At 43.1% G+C, this 17,538-nt stretch overlaps 1 protein-coding gene across 1 annotated transcript in view; it reads right to left on the bottom strand.

Annotated features, from left to right (window-relative positions):
* Window positions 1-17,538, bottom strand: part of LOC146658467 (dolichyl-diphosphooligosaccharide--protein glycosyltransferase subunit STT3B-like) — a 75,874-nt gene that overhangs the window by 25,960 nt on the left and 32,376 nt on the right. Inside the window, exons 2-5 of the mRNA XM_085422082.1 lie at window positions 7,587-7,695; window positions 6,397-6,684; window positions 3,876-3,941; window positions 1,805-1,904 (exon numbers count right to left, since the gene is read on the bottom strand). Coding sequence (XP_085278208.1) covers window positions 1,805-1,904; window positions 3,876-3,941; window positions 6,397-6,684; window positions 7,587-7,695 — 563 coding nt within the window. The remainder of the gene's footprint in view (window positions 1-1,804; window positions 1,905-3,875; window positions 3,942-6,396; window positions 6,685-7,586; window positions 7,696-17,538) is intronic.

Below are 17,538 nucleotides of genomic sequence, written 5' to 3'. Positions count from 1 at the left end.
GTGGTAGAAGAGGTTTGTCATGTTTGAGTCTGTGGTGGCGGCCGGTTTGCGGCATAATTTGCATAGTTTTCTGGTCCGTGTCAGACTTCTCATAACCAAACCATGTCCATGCTACAGAGGTAGCCTCTTGCTCCTTCTGTTTGGAGCTACCTGATTCTGCCTCATCTTCAGTGGCCATGCTAGTATTCTCTGTGCCTGCATCCACACGGTGACCATCCAAACAATAAAAAAATATTACCATAAACAGTGTATTTTGCGTCACCATGAAACAAACGATAGCGTATAATGTGAAACGACGGATGTTTTAATTTCGTCATCCGATATATTTCGTCATATTGCACAGCCCTAGGTGGAACTGTATTTCTCCAGCTGGAAGGACGCTATAACCAGACCCTGCATCACATGGAGAAGTGGTCTATCCTACCAAATTCAAGCCCATGCACTCTCTACAGAGGCAGCTGCTTATGTCACAGAGTATATACTCTATTATTTAATTAGATTTTTGACTTTGCGTAAACAAGTTTCTTATTGGTAAAAGTGTATGCCACCACTGTGGCATCTACTTAAATCGCTCTGCATTATTTAACATCAAGCAAAAATAAAGAAATAAAAGATCAATATATGTGATCTATTTCTGACACTTTACCCTTCTCTGATAAAGACGCACACAGTGCGTGCTCTCTAGATGCTGAGCAATATGCCGACTCAAGACGAGCACTGAGTGAGAAGCTGAGTCCGATAGAGAAAAAGAGGAATCTGAGTGGGTTTCTATTCAGCTACAGAGGACGCACTGCTCATAACGAAATTTCAGCTGGATTTCATTACGGCTTTTCTGCTTTGGAAGACAGGAAAGATGAAGCGAGCGGGGTTTGGGGTGTGACAGTGGGCCACAGACTGGACTGCAAATCACTGTACAAGGTATGCATCACAGAACACAGCGAGCTATTACAGCTTTGAACTAACTCAATTACTGTGTTGCTGCAAGCAGAATGTACGGTGCTGGTCTTCAGAGAGAGACAGACGCAGGAGGTGAGGGGAGGAGGATGAAGGAGGTGAGAGACCAAGGGAGGAAAGTGCCATGTTAAATTATTCATTCTGCCAATAATCCTATTGGAGGATGCAAAACCCAACAGTCGCCCCGTCTCATCTCTACTTTTAGCCTTCTCTTTCTATACTTGTCCTGAGTTCAGCCACTAGTCAGTATGGCTTCTCTGATTCCACACTTCACAGCTTTCCCACCAAGTTCCCCTCACCAGTTTGTCTGTGCATATCCACATGTCACTTCCAAACGATCATGAGCTCAGCTACCGAGTTCAATCTGAAACAATGGCACGGTGATGTGGCATCAGAGTCAGAGCACGGCGAGCTCAGGAGTGTGTGACGACGCAAGCTCTTTGAAAGGAAGACCACTTTAATCTTTCCTTTGCCTGCCTGCATTTCCACTTTCAGTCCCGCACTTTTATCCCAGATCCTTTCTGCCCTTCTCTGGGGGATTTGTGTAAACTGAACATCAGTTGCTAGTGGATGGTGTTAATTATTAGTAACTGTGTTTATGCAGCGCAGATATGAAAAAGAAGCACATGGTCTTCTGTGTGGCATCCCCACATGTGCTGGGCCTGAAAGTCTTTTCAAGGAGAGAAAGCAGAGCCTGTGTGTGCATAGCTGCTGAATGCACCCCTACATCTTCTCTTGATTCTGCATAAAGTCAACATCAAATGAGCACAACTGCAAACCCTCAAGTCGTCGCTTCCCACTCTCGAATGAATGTAAATGAGTTTGTGTGTGTGTTTTTGCTGCATCTCACCTATGTAGACTCTCCGACTGAAGCGCTGCATGAGCAGCAGGACGAACACATGAAGAGGAATCAAGTTGATTATGAACACATAACCACCCCAAGCAGAAACCTGTCAAAAAACACATTTAATGAGCCCACTTTAATTAATTCAAAGCTTTCATTAATGGCGGGGCGGAATCATTTGGATTATGCATGCAGAAAGGCCTACCTCCACACATACACAGACTGCTACATGGCTAGCTTATCCCCGCTGAATGTGTACAATGCTTTCGACTGTAGCAGATAATCAGTAGAAGTATAACTGGCCCACGAATCCCTAAAGAGTGACTGTGTTTTCTCTTTTATTCACTTCAATAATGAGACGCTTTGCAATAAGGAGCAGGGTGCAAAGCTGCACAGCCCACCTGTGAGCTGTGAAATCATTATGAGCTTCAGCATTACGACTGGCATTCACATTATGCTGCTGGTACAAACCCCTCAGAAGCACAAACACACAGACACACGTGCACAGAACAGAGATGCACACACACGCAACCCTTTTCAAGCTTTGTTCTGATTCGTCTCAAAGTGTCATGTAGCTGCCAGGCAGCGAGCGGCTGCCAGTGAAGCGGCGTCACAGTTTACGGCACGAGGTGATTCTTCACATTCTGACGTGAATGATGGGCAGGTTAAGGGAACGGTTCTCCCGAGGACATTTTTCATGTCTTCGTCTGATGAAAATGGCTCCCAGTGGTTCGAGTGCAACAAAGTTTGATGGACATCATAACTGCTGCAACAGTTCTGTGAAGGGCACGGCGATGTGCACTGACTCTGCGATCCACAAGTTGCTCTCCTTTTCAGTTTAAGGTTCAGGGCCCGTCCTTATCAAGTGTCAGAATCACTCTCTCTAAGGAACTGTGCTCAAACTGAGCCTTGGACTACAAATGCTGAAGTTGGGCTAGAGGCTATTTGCTGAACCCCTTCCAATTATTTTCAGCCAGGGGCAGAACATAACAATGACACCGCTAACTAAAAAAAGATCATTTTATGCGTGTGTGTATTAATAACTATTGTAGGTTACCGCTAAAATTAATAAGCAGCTTAAATCAACTACAAACCAACCATATAACAAACTCGAATACTGCGGAAGACGTCTGGAGAAATTCAGGGCGTGCTAAGGCACCGACTGCCATTCGATGAAACTAGCTAACCAGGTAGGTAACAGGAGCCAATGAAAGCTAAAAGAGTTAACCAGTGGCACCTGCGTTTAACAGAAGTTAAAAGAAGCCATCATAATCTAAGAGTTATCGCCTGCTACCTTTTATAGTCATATTTTAAAGGAGAACCAAAGTGTTTGGCTTACAGCTGGATCATGTGACCCTGAATCATCCCTTAGTTAAGCTGCCGAGGCTGCTGGGGGCTTCCCATGATGCACAGCGGTTTTTCTTCACTCTGCGTTTATACACCACTCTGCATTTAATCATTAGTTGTTATTAATCTGATTCTCTTCCACAGTGCGTCTTTCGTCCCGTCTCCCTCCCTTCACCCCCAACCGGTCGTGGCAGATGGCTGCCCCTCTTTGAGCCTGGTTCTGCCAGGAGCATCTTCAGAGTTTTTTCTTCCCAATGTCGCCAAGTCCTTGCTCATAGGGCATCTTCTATTATTGTCGGGTCTTTATCTTATAATATAAAGTGCCTGCTGCTGTTGTGATTTAGTGCTATATAAATACAATTAAATTTGTAATATCTACGATATTTTCTTTTGCACGGTGAGAAGGCTTCAAGACATCCTGTTTATATACGTCAGAAATGGAAGCACTAAGGCAGCCATGGGACCAGGCCTTTGGTTTAAATTTCCAAACTACTGCACAACAATAAAAGAAAATATTCCTGATTATGCCAAACATTCTCATAAAGCACACACACGGAGGTACGAGGAATAGTAAACAATGACCTTTAACACTTCTGCATTTGCACATTTAGTCCTAACAACATTCATGAATGATTTCCATCCTCCTGCCATATTAGAACACAAGTGTTACCAGCAAAGTGTCACAATTATAACAAAGGATCTGTGTGTGTTTGTGCGTGTGAGTTCTCACCATATAGAAGTAGGAGAGGCAGCATCCGATGGCCCAAAAAACTGATCCAGTCTTCACAGACTTCACCTGCGGTGTACACCAGAGAGCATTAACCACACAAACACACACACACACACACACACACACAAATGTAAATCAGAGCCTTCCATTAACTAAGCTGTGCTGCTCGCTGTTTCTTTCCTCGATGATTTTGCTCTACTGCTGCTTGCCCAACATGATAGTCTGAATTATTCATCATGTTTGCCTCTTTAATGACCCACACACAAAGCAGACCACCGTGTCCTACAGATCTTTACCTTGCCCACAGCAGGACACAGCAGCTGCTAACGAGGGCCTAACGAGGCTAACGAGCCCTGACTTAACGAAGGCTCAGGTGGGAGCTGTTGCAATTGGCTGCACGGATGATGGAGCCGAACCAATGAGATGTGGTGGATGGAGGAAGAGCAGATACTGAATGAAAGTTGAGGACAAGTGAACAAGTGGGGAAACAAGATGATAAAGGAGAATGAGGAGCATTCACTGGAGACTATTAAGCTATTCTGTATTTCACTTAGAGCAGATCTACTAAGCCCTCAAAAGCCTGTATGTGTACTTAAGTATGTGTGTGATTTATTCATGGTGCAATTATTTCAGACTTGCCTGAATCCAGGAAACAGAAATCAGTTCTTGTTCTAGTATTCCCCATCTTTCCATTCCACCACTTAACAGTGACTTCAGGGCTCTTTAACAGGGATAAAGGGGTCCTCTGAATCTCAATGGTATGCTTGAAATGTCATGGTGATGGTCTTTAGTAAGAATAACATTAGCCCATTTGCCCATGTGGACAAATCGCTGAGGACCAGTGTGAGGAATTTTAGTTTTCTGTTAACTCACACATTGAATTCTTAAATAGCGACCCTGAGTGACAGCTCCCCTGTCCGAAGTCAACACACTGCCACTGGCAATTTAACAACTCCACAAGTCACTGTGGATGAATCCTGCTGCTGCATCACACTGCAGGGGTTTAATAAACTTTAAGTAGCTTGACCTGCCTCTGCCAATAAATAACTTTTATTGACCAACATTGGTGGTGAAAAGCTGAAAAATGAGATCCTCAGACTTTGTCCTGTTTAACATGTCTGTTTTTTTTCATGAGCAGCTTTGAGGCTTCCTCTTACTTGGCGTGAGATAAAATCCTGGCAGCGTGAGACTGAAAGCAACCATCTCAGGCCAAAATGTTAACACTTGGCAAGCTCATTTGCTTTTTTCCTATTTTCATTGTTATTTAAGGCTTTCTCCAAAACAATCATGTCTTTCAGTGAGCTGAGCGAGTCGCAGAAACCCAAGAGAGACGTCCAGGTTTATCTTGCATGCATTTTTAGACTTGTGAGTTTTGAAAGTGATACCATACGTCCATCAGCAGGTGTTGCAACTTGGCAGCCACTGAGATGTTTGAGCAACTATTAAAGTCTAAATGGATGGGCATGGTCACTGAGAAATAAAAACTATATTTACAGAGTCCCCAGAGGAACATAAAAAAAAAGCCCCAAAATAAGGTTTGAAACATGCACAGTTTCAAAGTATTACCGCTTCATTTTCAGATAACTCCATAGCGGCTAAAGAGGTGGAAAGTCTCCACTGAAAGAAAAGCACTTGTTCTATCAATGAGTGAAGGACCTTCAGTGTAAAAGTACACTGGAACCTGTCTATTAAAAGGGAAACAAGCTAAAAGCACATGACTTCTTGACGTTACCTGGGTGACTGTGTTTGCAGTCTGTTAACCTACATCCACACCAAGCAGACACAGGGCAGCGTTTTTGTGCACCAAATGTTCCCTTGTGTTCACCAGCTAGTTGTTTGTTGGTATAAGGCAGTTAGCATTAGGTTTATCAGAGCTTTATGAAGTGAAAGGTGGAAAAAAAAAAAAACCGATATCTTTCCTCTCAGGCTGAATGACCCTGCTGGGCCTTTGAATCTCCGTGTCACCTCTCAACCTTACTGTTCCAGCCCATCAACAGCTGCCCCGCACTTGGAAAAACCATGCCATTCACAGCTGTTGTTGGGAGGGCAAAAAAACGAGGCTTATGATGTTCTTGCGCACATGCCAGAGAAAATATGGTGAACACAGTAACCAGTGTGAATGAGATGAGTGCAGTAACATAGAAACAACATAGAAATGGTTGTCACTCAGCCAGCAGCAATAACAGCTCGAAAACTGGCCCATCTCTTAGTCACCTGCTCCTAGCAACCAGTAGCAACCAACGGATCAGATTTATCACAGAGCAAATACAGCCCCTGCTATGGCATATTTTAATGAGGCATGAATAAAATGGACTTCAGTCAGATCATGAGGCTAGGTCAGTGCTGTGCTGGCTGTTAATTAGTAATCTGGGCACGTCCTTTGGTTCACTGTTAATCTAAGAATAGTGATTAATGCAGCTTTAAATAAAAGACATGAGTTGTGCTTCAAAGCCTCACATTCTAATTATTCCCTGTATGAGTGATAAGACTATGGCAAGGCTGAAGAAGTATTCAGGCATACCCAGAGGTAGTAGGTGAACTGCAGGGCGAAGATGGCGATCCCTTCATTGTCAAAGGATCCAGCCACGGAGCGGGAGATGTAGCCAGGAACGATGGCAATGAAGCAGGCTGCCAGCAGTCCTGCCCCCTGGTTCCACAGCTCCCTCGTGAGCAGAAAGGTGGAGATGGAGGTCAGGCCGCTGAACACCGGGGCCAGGAACACGCAGACGTCCCGTATGTGGACAGTGATGTGCAGCAGGTTGAGCACATAATGGATCAGGCCTGCTGTGACCATTAGGCCTGGGTACACCTAGAAGGAAGAGGGTTGAAATTTATTCAGAATATCATAAATCTTTATTTCCATTTCACTCAATGTGTTAAAGCCTTATCTAAAAAAACAGCAATATTTATTAAATAATTCATTCAAGCAATGTGGGTGTGCACATAACTCCTCCTGGGACATACAGTGTATAGATTTCATTAATTAATGGGTGCACTGGAACCCTCCGCCTCCCCCTCTCGCCCAGCTGTGATTGTATCGCCTTCTAAAGATCTCACAAGGAAACGACTGCCCAGCCCTAACGCATTGTTTCTACAGACTGCGCACACACACACACACACACACACACACACACCACTATAATTGTATAGCTTCAGTAGAACATTTTCTCTTCCCAGTGTCACATTATGCAAAAACACATTCAAGCTGTTGTTTTCTCTGATAATGTGAACGCACTGAAGTGCACTCTGGGGAACAGATTAGCCCATAACCCATACAGAGAGATCACACGTAAGTTATAAATATAGAGAAGAGGAGGAGTCAGGCGCTCAGAGATGAGCTGTAATGTAATGACGAGTTAAAAGTGACTCGAGCCAGTCTGTCCTTTAGCGGTTATGAAGACAGATCCACTCTGTGTTGTACAAGCTCTTACCTCCCCGCTTCCCCTCGGAGCCGTTTAGCCATCCAGCAACGCTTTAGTTTGTGTGTGTGTGTGTGTGTGTGTGTGTGTGTGTGTGTGTGTGCGCGCTGTTTAAAGTGAGCTGATGATGGAAGATTCATCATGATAAGGTGACTCTTGAGAAATAAGGACAAAGAAAGAGGTGCAGTACAGGCAGAAAGTGCACACAGTGCCTCATAACCTTGAGTCAGGCATCTCTGACTCGCACCACGCACACAAACACACACATGCACAGAAGACACAAAATACTTACCGTGCCCCCAACTATCCTACCCAGAGGATACCAGGCTCTTTCATCAAACCAGTTGAGAAACTCATAGAAGCCATTTGTGGTGAGGTGGTGAGTCGACCTGTAGTTGAACCTGAAACAATCAACCAGAGACAAGATAGTTAGACACAGTCCAGGACCTACGAGAGACAGCAACCGAACAGCTGCTTCTTATAAAAAGCTTTTCTACTCTGCTCAAGTACTTAAAGCTCTTTATACAACATGCGGCATTCACACAAGCACTTTTTTGGACATTTAAGTGCCTTTAACGTTCACACTCTGATGAACGAATTGGAGAGCAAGTTGGATTTCATCATTTCGCCCAAAAGTATTTGACTGGAACAACCAGGGTTTAAACCACCAACCTTATAAATATAACATTTATTTATTGTAAATGCAATTTTAAAAAAACGTAATGAATTGATTTAGAGTTGAACTACCATTTAACTACCAAGTCCAAGTGGGGAGTAAACAAATCAACCTACTGACCATCAGCTAGCAAGAATAAGAATGAATACAGACAAAACTACAATTATTGATTCTGCTTATATGTCTAAGGGGGTGAAAGTTTTATGAACTTTAAATATGAATACTGTGTAAAAATAGAAATGCTGCCAACATGACTTTAATGACATTGTTTTACAGGGAAACTGCTGAGCTTGGAAGAATGATTTTGATAACCTGGATGCCTCTCAGTTTCTATCCCTTGCATTTTAACATAACTACCTCCCACTCACTCTCCATGTCATTTTACAATACAAAGCACCTCTTTATCTTTGCCAATTTCTAAACATTTCTCATTATTCCTGACATGAGGTTCAGTTCCAGTCACAACTAGCAGATCACATAATCATCATTACCTTTGGAGCTCTTTGCAACGACTGACAAGATAAACAAGCACAGCACGGCTTCCCGTTAGTCTCCTAAATATATAAACCCTCCCCTGCAGGTCCACGTAGCACTCACTGTGGATGACACTCGCCAGGGGTTCAGTTCAGTCACCTCTGGTTTCATATGACTCCCAATCTGCGTTGATTGGTTTATTTGTAATGATGTAAACAAGTAATTGACCACAGCCAAGAGACACCAGTCTAGACATGTATTCAGTACACACGTGTGGACACGTCGAACCCCTGTGACATGTTTTTTTTTTTTTTTCTGGGGTATCTAAAAAGAAATATAGCAATCTATAAATGGGACCTGTGTTTCTGTTTCATCAGGGAGTTAAATGTTTTATGAGCCACTGGCTTAAAGTATTTACACTGTGCATGTCCTCACTGCGTCTCTGAAAATATCTTCCATGTTTTTGTAACGCAAATGGAGACCACAACTTTAACCTGAACATGTTTCCAAACCTTATGCAAGTGATTTAAAAACATCATTCGCCACAAGGCAGGTGAAGGCTTAAGGTAAGTAGAGGCTTGGAGAGTGGGCGATATTTAATGCACAGAGTGGATTATTTTTTTTAAATCTACTAAAGAAAAACCTACATTGTTCCTTAGAGGGCACAACTTAGATGTAGGGTTCAGTCTTTTCCTACCATTTCTCAGCATTTCAGGTCTGAGAACGTCCCGACTTGCTCCTACTGCCCAAAACTTTGCAGTATGCTATAACAGACGTCTATGTGTAGGAAAAACTGGCCTTTATTTCAGCATTTAAACAGAGCCAGAACTCAAGAAGTGAGGTCAACAGCTTATTCAGTAATTTTAGCAAAAGTATGGTTGTGTGGCAAAATGCAATGGTCTTTTTCTTCGCCTTTGTGCCATCTCTTCATCAACTTTCTTGATATTCAGCTAGGCAGCTTTTGCGCAGTCTTGCTAACAGGCAGATGCTTTTTTCATTTCCACAAGCAACAGTAGCTGTAGCTCTGTATTCGACCTATTAACAGTGTGTTGCTGAGAAACCATCGGCACAGGACATCATTACATGGAGCTGAGCACTGCATTTTTATCAAAGTCAGGTCAGATCCGTGCCTAGTTTTCCTGCAAACTGCCGGGTGTGACCGTATTTGTATCGGTCCCCAATGGTTTGGCTGCACCGTTAACACTCGTATGCAAAACCAATTACTGCTAATTGAAAGGGTTGTTGGGTAAACTGGCAGAAACTTGCCTCATCCACACCTTCACATACTACTGTGATCTCAGCTGACACCCGTAACAGATGCACAGCTTCATTGCAGTTTTTTCCCTCTCCACTCATGCTCATTTGCTAACATTTTCACTTTTACCTTCTTTTTCTTCCCCAGCCTTCTGCCTGCCTGTTGTTTACAGACAGTGAGACTTTAGAGCAATTCAACTACAGCCCGGTCTATAATTAGATGGTTCAGGTAGACAGAGTGCTGCTATTGTACAAATCCTGCACGCAGCTCTTAGTTTTCCAAGCTGAGACTACTCAGCAGTTAGTCTGCTTGTCCCCTGAGCCTCTCCAAAGTATTAGAGTGCTCAATACAAACTGTCCCTCCACGAAAAACAGAACTTGATGGCGGGATTGCAGCATATGGCTTGCTCAGCCCCCTTAGGAATGAGTTCTAGATTGAGGGTACGTGCGCAGGTTTTTATGCTCACTCTTGCAGGCTGATTGGAGAGAAGAAAAAAAGCAATGAGAGAAAAGGAGCCTGTACATACAACAGAAGTCATCCATCGTGTGTCTGCTGCCCTGGTTCCTCCCTGGTCTGAGAAAATTCCTCTAACTTTCCTCTTACCATTACAGTCTGGGAAAGCCAGCAGTATCCTAAAGCTTTTCAGACAGCCAGTGGATGGGCTAAACACTCACCTCCCACACTCAACACTCTGGATGATGGGCTCTCAAAACCATTTCCAGCCAGGATGTCAGATGAAGCAGAATTCTGTCTCACCCGTGGGATATGGGCTCATTAAAACACAGAAAAACTTTTTTTTTTTACTCCCCAGAAAAGGCACACTAGCCTTTCTAAATTCAGTCAAGGACATGAAACTAACTCCAGCTACTGTACCAAACAAAAGCTGGTGAATGAGTACCTTCTTTATTTTTGAAATCTTTCTATGCTAAAACTCCAGCTTGGTCCCATCCTATTCCAAATAATAACACCAACTAAAACTGGTATCAGAGACTTAAGAGCTCAACACAGATAAGAAAATCTGATCCCAGCCACACAGCACTACAGGCAGTGTGGGCTCTTGAACCCCAGAAGTTCACACTAAATGAGTCAACGGGGACTTTTAAAGTTCTACGGGGAAATGTGTTTTTACACAATTGGGTTTTTTCCCCTGTATATCAAGGTTTTACATATTCAGAGTGTCATTCAGTAAATTATAGAGTGAGTTGTTGGGACTTCAATTTCTTGCTCCATGGCACTGATCAAGGTTTGCACCTTCAAAACTTAAACACTTCAGGGCTCTAAATTAAAGCAAGCAACCACACCGCAGTCTTAAAGGTCAGCCAAGCTGTTTGCATTTATGGGAACTAGACAACATTCTCAATTTTGAACAGGAGTGTAAAAGTAAAGGGGCGATAGGATGATCGAGTGAGCAGCATAAACCCAGCAGTAATTGATTGAGTTTTCTCATTTCCACATATTTCTTCTGTTTTCTTTTATCACCTGAGGTTTTGGGATGTCTGAACAGGCTGATCCTTGCTTAAAACATGCCTCCGTAAAATCTGTACTTCACAAAGTGAACCACAATACTGCAGATAAAGTCCTACTTATGTCAGGCCCTTCCCCATGCCTGGAAGATAAAGTAAAAAAGCAAATCTAAGATATATGACAGCACTATTGGCTGACCAAACTCTGCACATTATTCACTCTTTGCTAATAGCTTTGGGGTGGGGTATACAGAGAATATATTCAGATGCCCATTTGTTCAAATCCACTGACAAAAACCAATGAGCTGTTTACTTCGCTGTTTTTCCACTTAAAGATATTACTCAAGTGGTATATGTATGAGAGATCCAGTACAACATCGAGCCTCAAATCCAGCACTACGCTTCCATTAGCAGCAGCCTTCTGGGTTAAATACGAACATCTCTTTTCCAGAGTAGAACAAACACTAATCACTCTCAGCCATTCATCATCAGATAATTAAGAGTTGGCTAGAAAAATTATAGTCTGGAAATAATTCAGAGCCAGCAGAAAGCTTTACTGCACTGAGATAAATCTACTTTACCACAGACAACATGTGGTCTCGCTCGGCCCCCGGGGAGCAAAAACTCAAGCAATGAATGAAAAACTATCGTTGGGACAGATTACCATGACAACACCTTCTGCAGGTCGTCTGGAAATTGCAGCAAAACGCTGTCTGCTTGTAATTTCACAGGAGTACCAAATGCATGGTCTGTACATGTATCCATTTATTAGTACAGTGTCTTAGAGTCCCCATTTGGACATTTTCTTGTCTTTTATAGGGATCCACTGATTGTGAGAGACCTGCCACTCAGTGCTCTGAAACAGTATCGTGGTGGTAGAAGTAAAACTTCCAGGAAGAAATGCCTTTTAAATCCTGCGAAGGGCACTCAGGTCTGATCTGAGAGATGGCTAATAGCTTGTGTTGTAGGCCGCCACCACCTGCTCAACGATCACCTCTGTTCATGTTCACAGTGGACACAAATGGCGTCTAACTGAACATGCACTTCTTGGGAAATTCACCCCCCGTCACTCTCTCAGGACCAACTCCAAGCTGAAAACTCCACGAGGGGTTCAATACCCGTTTTGAGAACTTAAGCAGCCTCTTAGATGAGAGGTGAGATGTAATCAGAAACAAAATAAGTAAGTCCAGCTCTCTTCATCTGAAGCACATGAGACTGACATGACAGATCATCTCCGGTGTGCTCATTGGCGAATGACTTCTGTTTGACAAGCTATTCAAAACAGGCCTTCATAAACCAGTGAGTGATGTCACAGCAGCTACTTCCAAGAGTGGATGCTGATCATTTTTAGCTTCCTTTTCTTTTTGTTCTTGTTTATTTCTCCTTCTGTCGCAGGGAAACGAAGCTCTTCAAGCCTACATTTTTCAGAATATAGGCAGCACAAATGTGATGTGACAATAGATAAATATTGGCACCGACATCAGTAAATGTCATTTCACTGTCAATATAACAGTATCGGTCAGAGCTGATTTCTGCAGCTGAATCAGAGCCATCATTTTAGGGCAGAGTGAAGTCAAATATAGAACTCTGCTTTATTATCTCAAAGAACAAGGCCTTTCTCCTCGTTGTGTGCGCTGAAAATTGGCCTGCTGCATCTTTAAACGCGGCAGGCAGCCAAAGTGCAGCCAAAGCGAGGGCAACGTCCCCTTCTAATGACCCACGCCGCGAGGTTTTCCAAGGACAGGCGGCGCAGCGGCAGCCTCCACAGGCTGATCCTGCTTCCCGCTGCTTTCAGATGGTGTGTGGGGGAGCTCGACACAGGAGGACTGAAAAACACACAGCTCTGAGGAGATGACAGGAAGTGACATCAAAGAGATGAATGCGCAGCTGTACACTTCAATCTCACACACACACACACACACACACAGCAGATGATATACACACATAATAAAAAAAGGCATGCATGCAAAAATATTTACACAAAAAGGTCCCAGAAGGAATAGTGTTGTGGTGTTGACATGCCAAGTTAAGAATCTGTACAAGGTGCATGAAGGAAACAAAGGCACCAATGTGTGTGTCCTCCATAAAAACATACAATAAACACTCCAAATACTGCATGCTGCCTTGTGTTGCTCTGAACTTGTTATAGTTCAGTTAAACCTTGTTTTGTTTTAACCAACAGCAAAGCAGCACTTAAAAGAGCAGCCTTGTTGTCATGTAAGCCAGCCTGAGTCTAGTTTTCCCGTTGTTTCACTGCTTCTGAATCAACTCGTTTTCAGCAGATGTGACCTGAGTATGTGTTTAAAATTAAGGTTCTGGTGGGACACTCAGCGAATGACACTTTCCAAACCATCTCTGGTTTCTCCAACCTGCACACTTCAGTCCCAGAAAAATGTTCAAATCGGCCAAACTAAAGCAAATCCATTTGAGAGCGACAGCAGTACACCCCAAAATCTTATATGTATTCCCAAACCCTCGAGATTTAAATTGACAACAGAAATGAAATGGCTTCTGAAGTGCTGTCATGCATAAAATGCTCGCGGTACAGAGAGGCAGGCAGAGAGGTTTCTCCAGAAGTAACACAGCAGTTTCTACTGGGACTCTCTAATCCTTCACTTTGACTCTGCTTTAATCCAAATAAAGACACCATGCTTTCCTCTTTCCACCAAGTCTTAAAAATCAGCTTACTACACAGAGCAGGAAGTGACTGGTCTAGTTAGAGACGGGGAAATTTACTGAAAAACAACTTCTAAAGTTCAAAACACAGGAAATGAGTATTCATGTCTGTAACTGCAATCGTTCAAATGATTCCATATTACAGTGACTGATGTTATTACAGTGTTACGGCTCCAAGACCATCATGTGTGCGTTGCAGGAGTTGTTTGGCTGCACACTCAAGAGATGACCGGAGATTCAGAACACCTGGCGAGTGTTCTGCCAGGTTATTTAAGACCCCGTCTCTTTAAGCCTTCACAGTGACGGTGTTTGTGCCATGCCAGCATCACTATTTCGGTAGTCTTAGTTTGATTCATTTTGCACCCAGATCATGTCTTGTACGGCTGCCAGCAGATCCACACAGCACGTTACTGATGTAACGGGTTGGAATTTTCTCCATGACCCAGGTCAGATTGACTCCTTTTTGTTTTCAAATATTTATCTATTGCTATTACACGCTGGGGTGTCTTACAGCATGACTATTATGTCATTTCTTCCTCGTTTTCTTCTCTTTTACTGGCAGTTGGCAACCCATTTAATTGTAGCAGGTAGTTGTACTGCCCTCTAGTATAGGAGAATGTAATTGTTCTGCCCGTTATTCACACCAGTCGCTTAGAGTACTAGTCAGGTGGCACCAGATAATCTTCCACGGCACACCTGAGTGGTTGGGGAACACTGAGCTATGCCAACTTTTGTGTACAGCCTGTATGAAACACTTGACCTACACTAGTCTGCTAATGTTACTCTAACTGCTGGTAGAGTCGACTCATGCTGCAAAGTAAAGTGCGATTTCATTTTCCACTTTTTCCCAAAAAGATATTTTAAAAGATTCGAGCAGTCAATGAAAACTGAGTAATACCCATCACCAGGTTATCTGCACAGAGCTTCATATCAACCCAAAATATTGACACTTTTCCAAGAGCAAGTCTGGACTCCTGCAAGTTAACTACCAGAACGTGGACACAGGTTGTGAGAATGATCCCTGAAAGGGAGAGGCAGCCACAGTTTCAAAAAAGCTGAAGTGGAGGCTCAGGTCAGAAGGGCAGCGGGAGAAACCATATCAAGCTCCGTACCGTGCTGATGGGTACTCGGCACATGCACTGACATGAGTGGGCAGAGGGTCAGAGGCCCCTGCAGTAAAAAGTATAAGAGCGCATTCTCTCCACCTATCAAGCCCGTGCTTGTGTTTGTGTATGAGGTCAGACTTCTGTGAATGCTTGATGAGATGGGCGCAGCCAACATGAAAGAAATGGAGCTCTGTTCCCTTGCCTCTCCTTATGTTCATAAACTGCAAACAATCCTTTAAATCACTCATCCTCACCAAACTCCACTGGCCCCATTTTAAGTAAAACCTAATTTCACAGTCCATGAAGACAAGACAGAGGAGTGAGTGTGTGTGTGTGTGTGTGTGTGTGTGTGTGTGTGTGTTTTGGGGGTTTCTTATTCTCTTTTTAAACTGTTGCATTGTTCCGAGTCTTGGCTGAGAAGTGATCTACCAGGGGAGAGGGAGAGGAGGAGAAGAGGAGCAGAAACAGGAAACAGGAGGATGGGACATTAGTTCAAATGAATGTAGAGAGGAGCAGGAGGAGTGCGGAGGAAAGATCCGAGCCAGGCAAGAGGGGACGACGAGGATAGGAGTATGAACAGGCTAACTTTTTTTTTTCCCCATCAAATTTTAAATATGCTCCAAATGAAGTTGATAATTCATTCATTACTGATTAATGTGGCAATTATTTTTTCATTTATTTTTGTGAGGAAAATAACAAAAAGAGGCCATCAAGATTACCCACAGCTCAGCATTATAATGAATGTAAATTAATGACCAAAAATGCTGGTAATTAGTTTTCTATTAGCCAAGTCATTCATCAGCACGTTTAAGCCTTAAGAGAGTTTGCATCGTGCAACAGTATTCCAGCCCCTGGAAAAACAGACTTTGAGGCGTTACACTGGCAGGGAGGGATTTATGGTCCCACATGTGCCTGTCCACATACACGATTCCAGTCAGAAGTGAGAGAGGGGTTTTCACCCACCCCAGATGCACTCCAGTGGAGTCCTTCATGATCCTGAATGATGCATGAAAAGCACAGACAGAGGTGGACACTTCACTTCAGCTCTTTGCATGTTAGAACTTCACTCTCTTCTGCGGCTGGCTAACAGACCAAAAACGGCACAAGCAAGGAATGGCCCACACACCAGTTGTAGTACATACTTTGTACACTGCCTCCATCTGACAACAGATCTCACTGCAGGCAGACGGGCAGTTCCTGGAGTGGACAGCGAACGCCACTTCTGCTCAGAATAAACCCCATATTACAGAGGCTTCCACTTTAAGTGGCCTGTGTGTGTGAGTGAAAGCGAAAGAGACATAGGTCCCCTGTTAAAGTTAGCAATCACTGTGTGAGAGGGTGTGTGTGTAGTGTGTGCATATATGCATGTTTGTCAGAGAGAGAAAAAGAGTGTCTGCAGCTGGTTCTCTCTCTCTTATACACAGTGTAAGCGCGTACCAACATCAGTGATCAGTAAAGGTTAGCCAGACTAAAAAAACAAAAAAAACAAAAAAAACAAAAAAACAGCATTTTTGAACTTCTTAGGATCTGTTAAACCTCTGCAAAAAACTCTTTAGGCACAACAAAGCATACCAAACTAACTGAAATAAGCAGGTTGAGAGAGACTTCACCTTTTTGTTTATAAAGACAAAAAACAAACTTTACTTTAAATGATGGTTTTTAAGTTAAGCTAATAAAGGTGGACTTGAGCAGAAACGCATATGGTGCTTGACTCTTTATTTCAACGGTTGTACATGGGAGGAACTAATTTTATACCATCACTGTAGTGAACCATTGGATATCCATGTTGCACAGGAAGAACAGCCGCCATCCTGATAAAACTGATAATTGTCCTTTATTGTCTCCTTTAATGTGTTTTGTGATGCCTGGCAGCAGCGCACTCTGATTGGGTGTTTGGTCCAAAACAATGTTCAGGTGGGTGGTTACACCCTCAGAGTTTCTGAGTACTGGAAGAAAATCAGTGCTACCAGCTTCACCCATCACCAGTTTCAATAAACCAGTGTGTGCTGAAAGAAACACTGGAAAGCTGAAAACACATAGAGCTCTACCAGTCTGTGTGGATAGTACAGTATGGACTTTTGATTTTCACCTTTTCTTCTGAATCCACCTGTAATGTGGACTACAATAACTAAAAGCCCCTCCAAAAAAAAAAAAACAAACAAACCCACTAGCAAGTAAGAAAACTGGGAAACTGAAGAAGAAGAAAAAAGGATCATTGATCTCTTAATGTTTGGTTGGTTGAGCAGGCATGGAGTGTGGAAGTCAGAGGCTAAGAGGAAAAACAAATATGGTGGTTTGAACGCCAAGAGAGGAGAGGGACCTTGCACAAAAGCATAATCAGATAATAATAATAAATTTTATTTATGAGCGCCTTTCAAGTCACCCAAGGACACTTTACAATAGGATAAAACACTTAGTAAAACAATGGCAGAATAAGAACAATAAAACAAAAGCACAAGATAAAATTAACAAACAGTGGATTCACAGTGAATATGCAGATTTGAACAGATGAGTTTTGAGTTGCGATTTAAACTATGGGAGAGAACCAGTGTTTCTTATTTCTGGGAGCAGAGCAGCTGAAAGCTCTGCTTCCC

The sequence above is a fragment of the Rhamphochromis longiceps genome, linkage group LG11 (assembly GCF_057381845.1).
Source record: "Rhamphochromis longiceps isolate RC_006_pf linkage group LG11, R_longiceps_female_GT1.1, whole genome shotgun sequence".
NCBI classification, from domain to species: domain Eukaryota; kingdom Metazoa; phylum Chordata; class Actinopteri; order Cichliformes; family Cichlidae; genus Rhamphochromis; species Rhamphochromis longiceps.
This window is presented reverse-complemented; position numbering and strand designations above follow the sequence as displayed.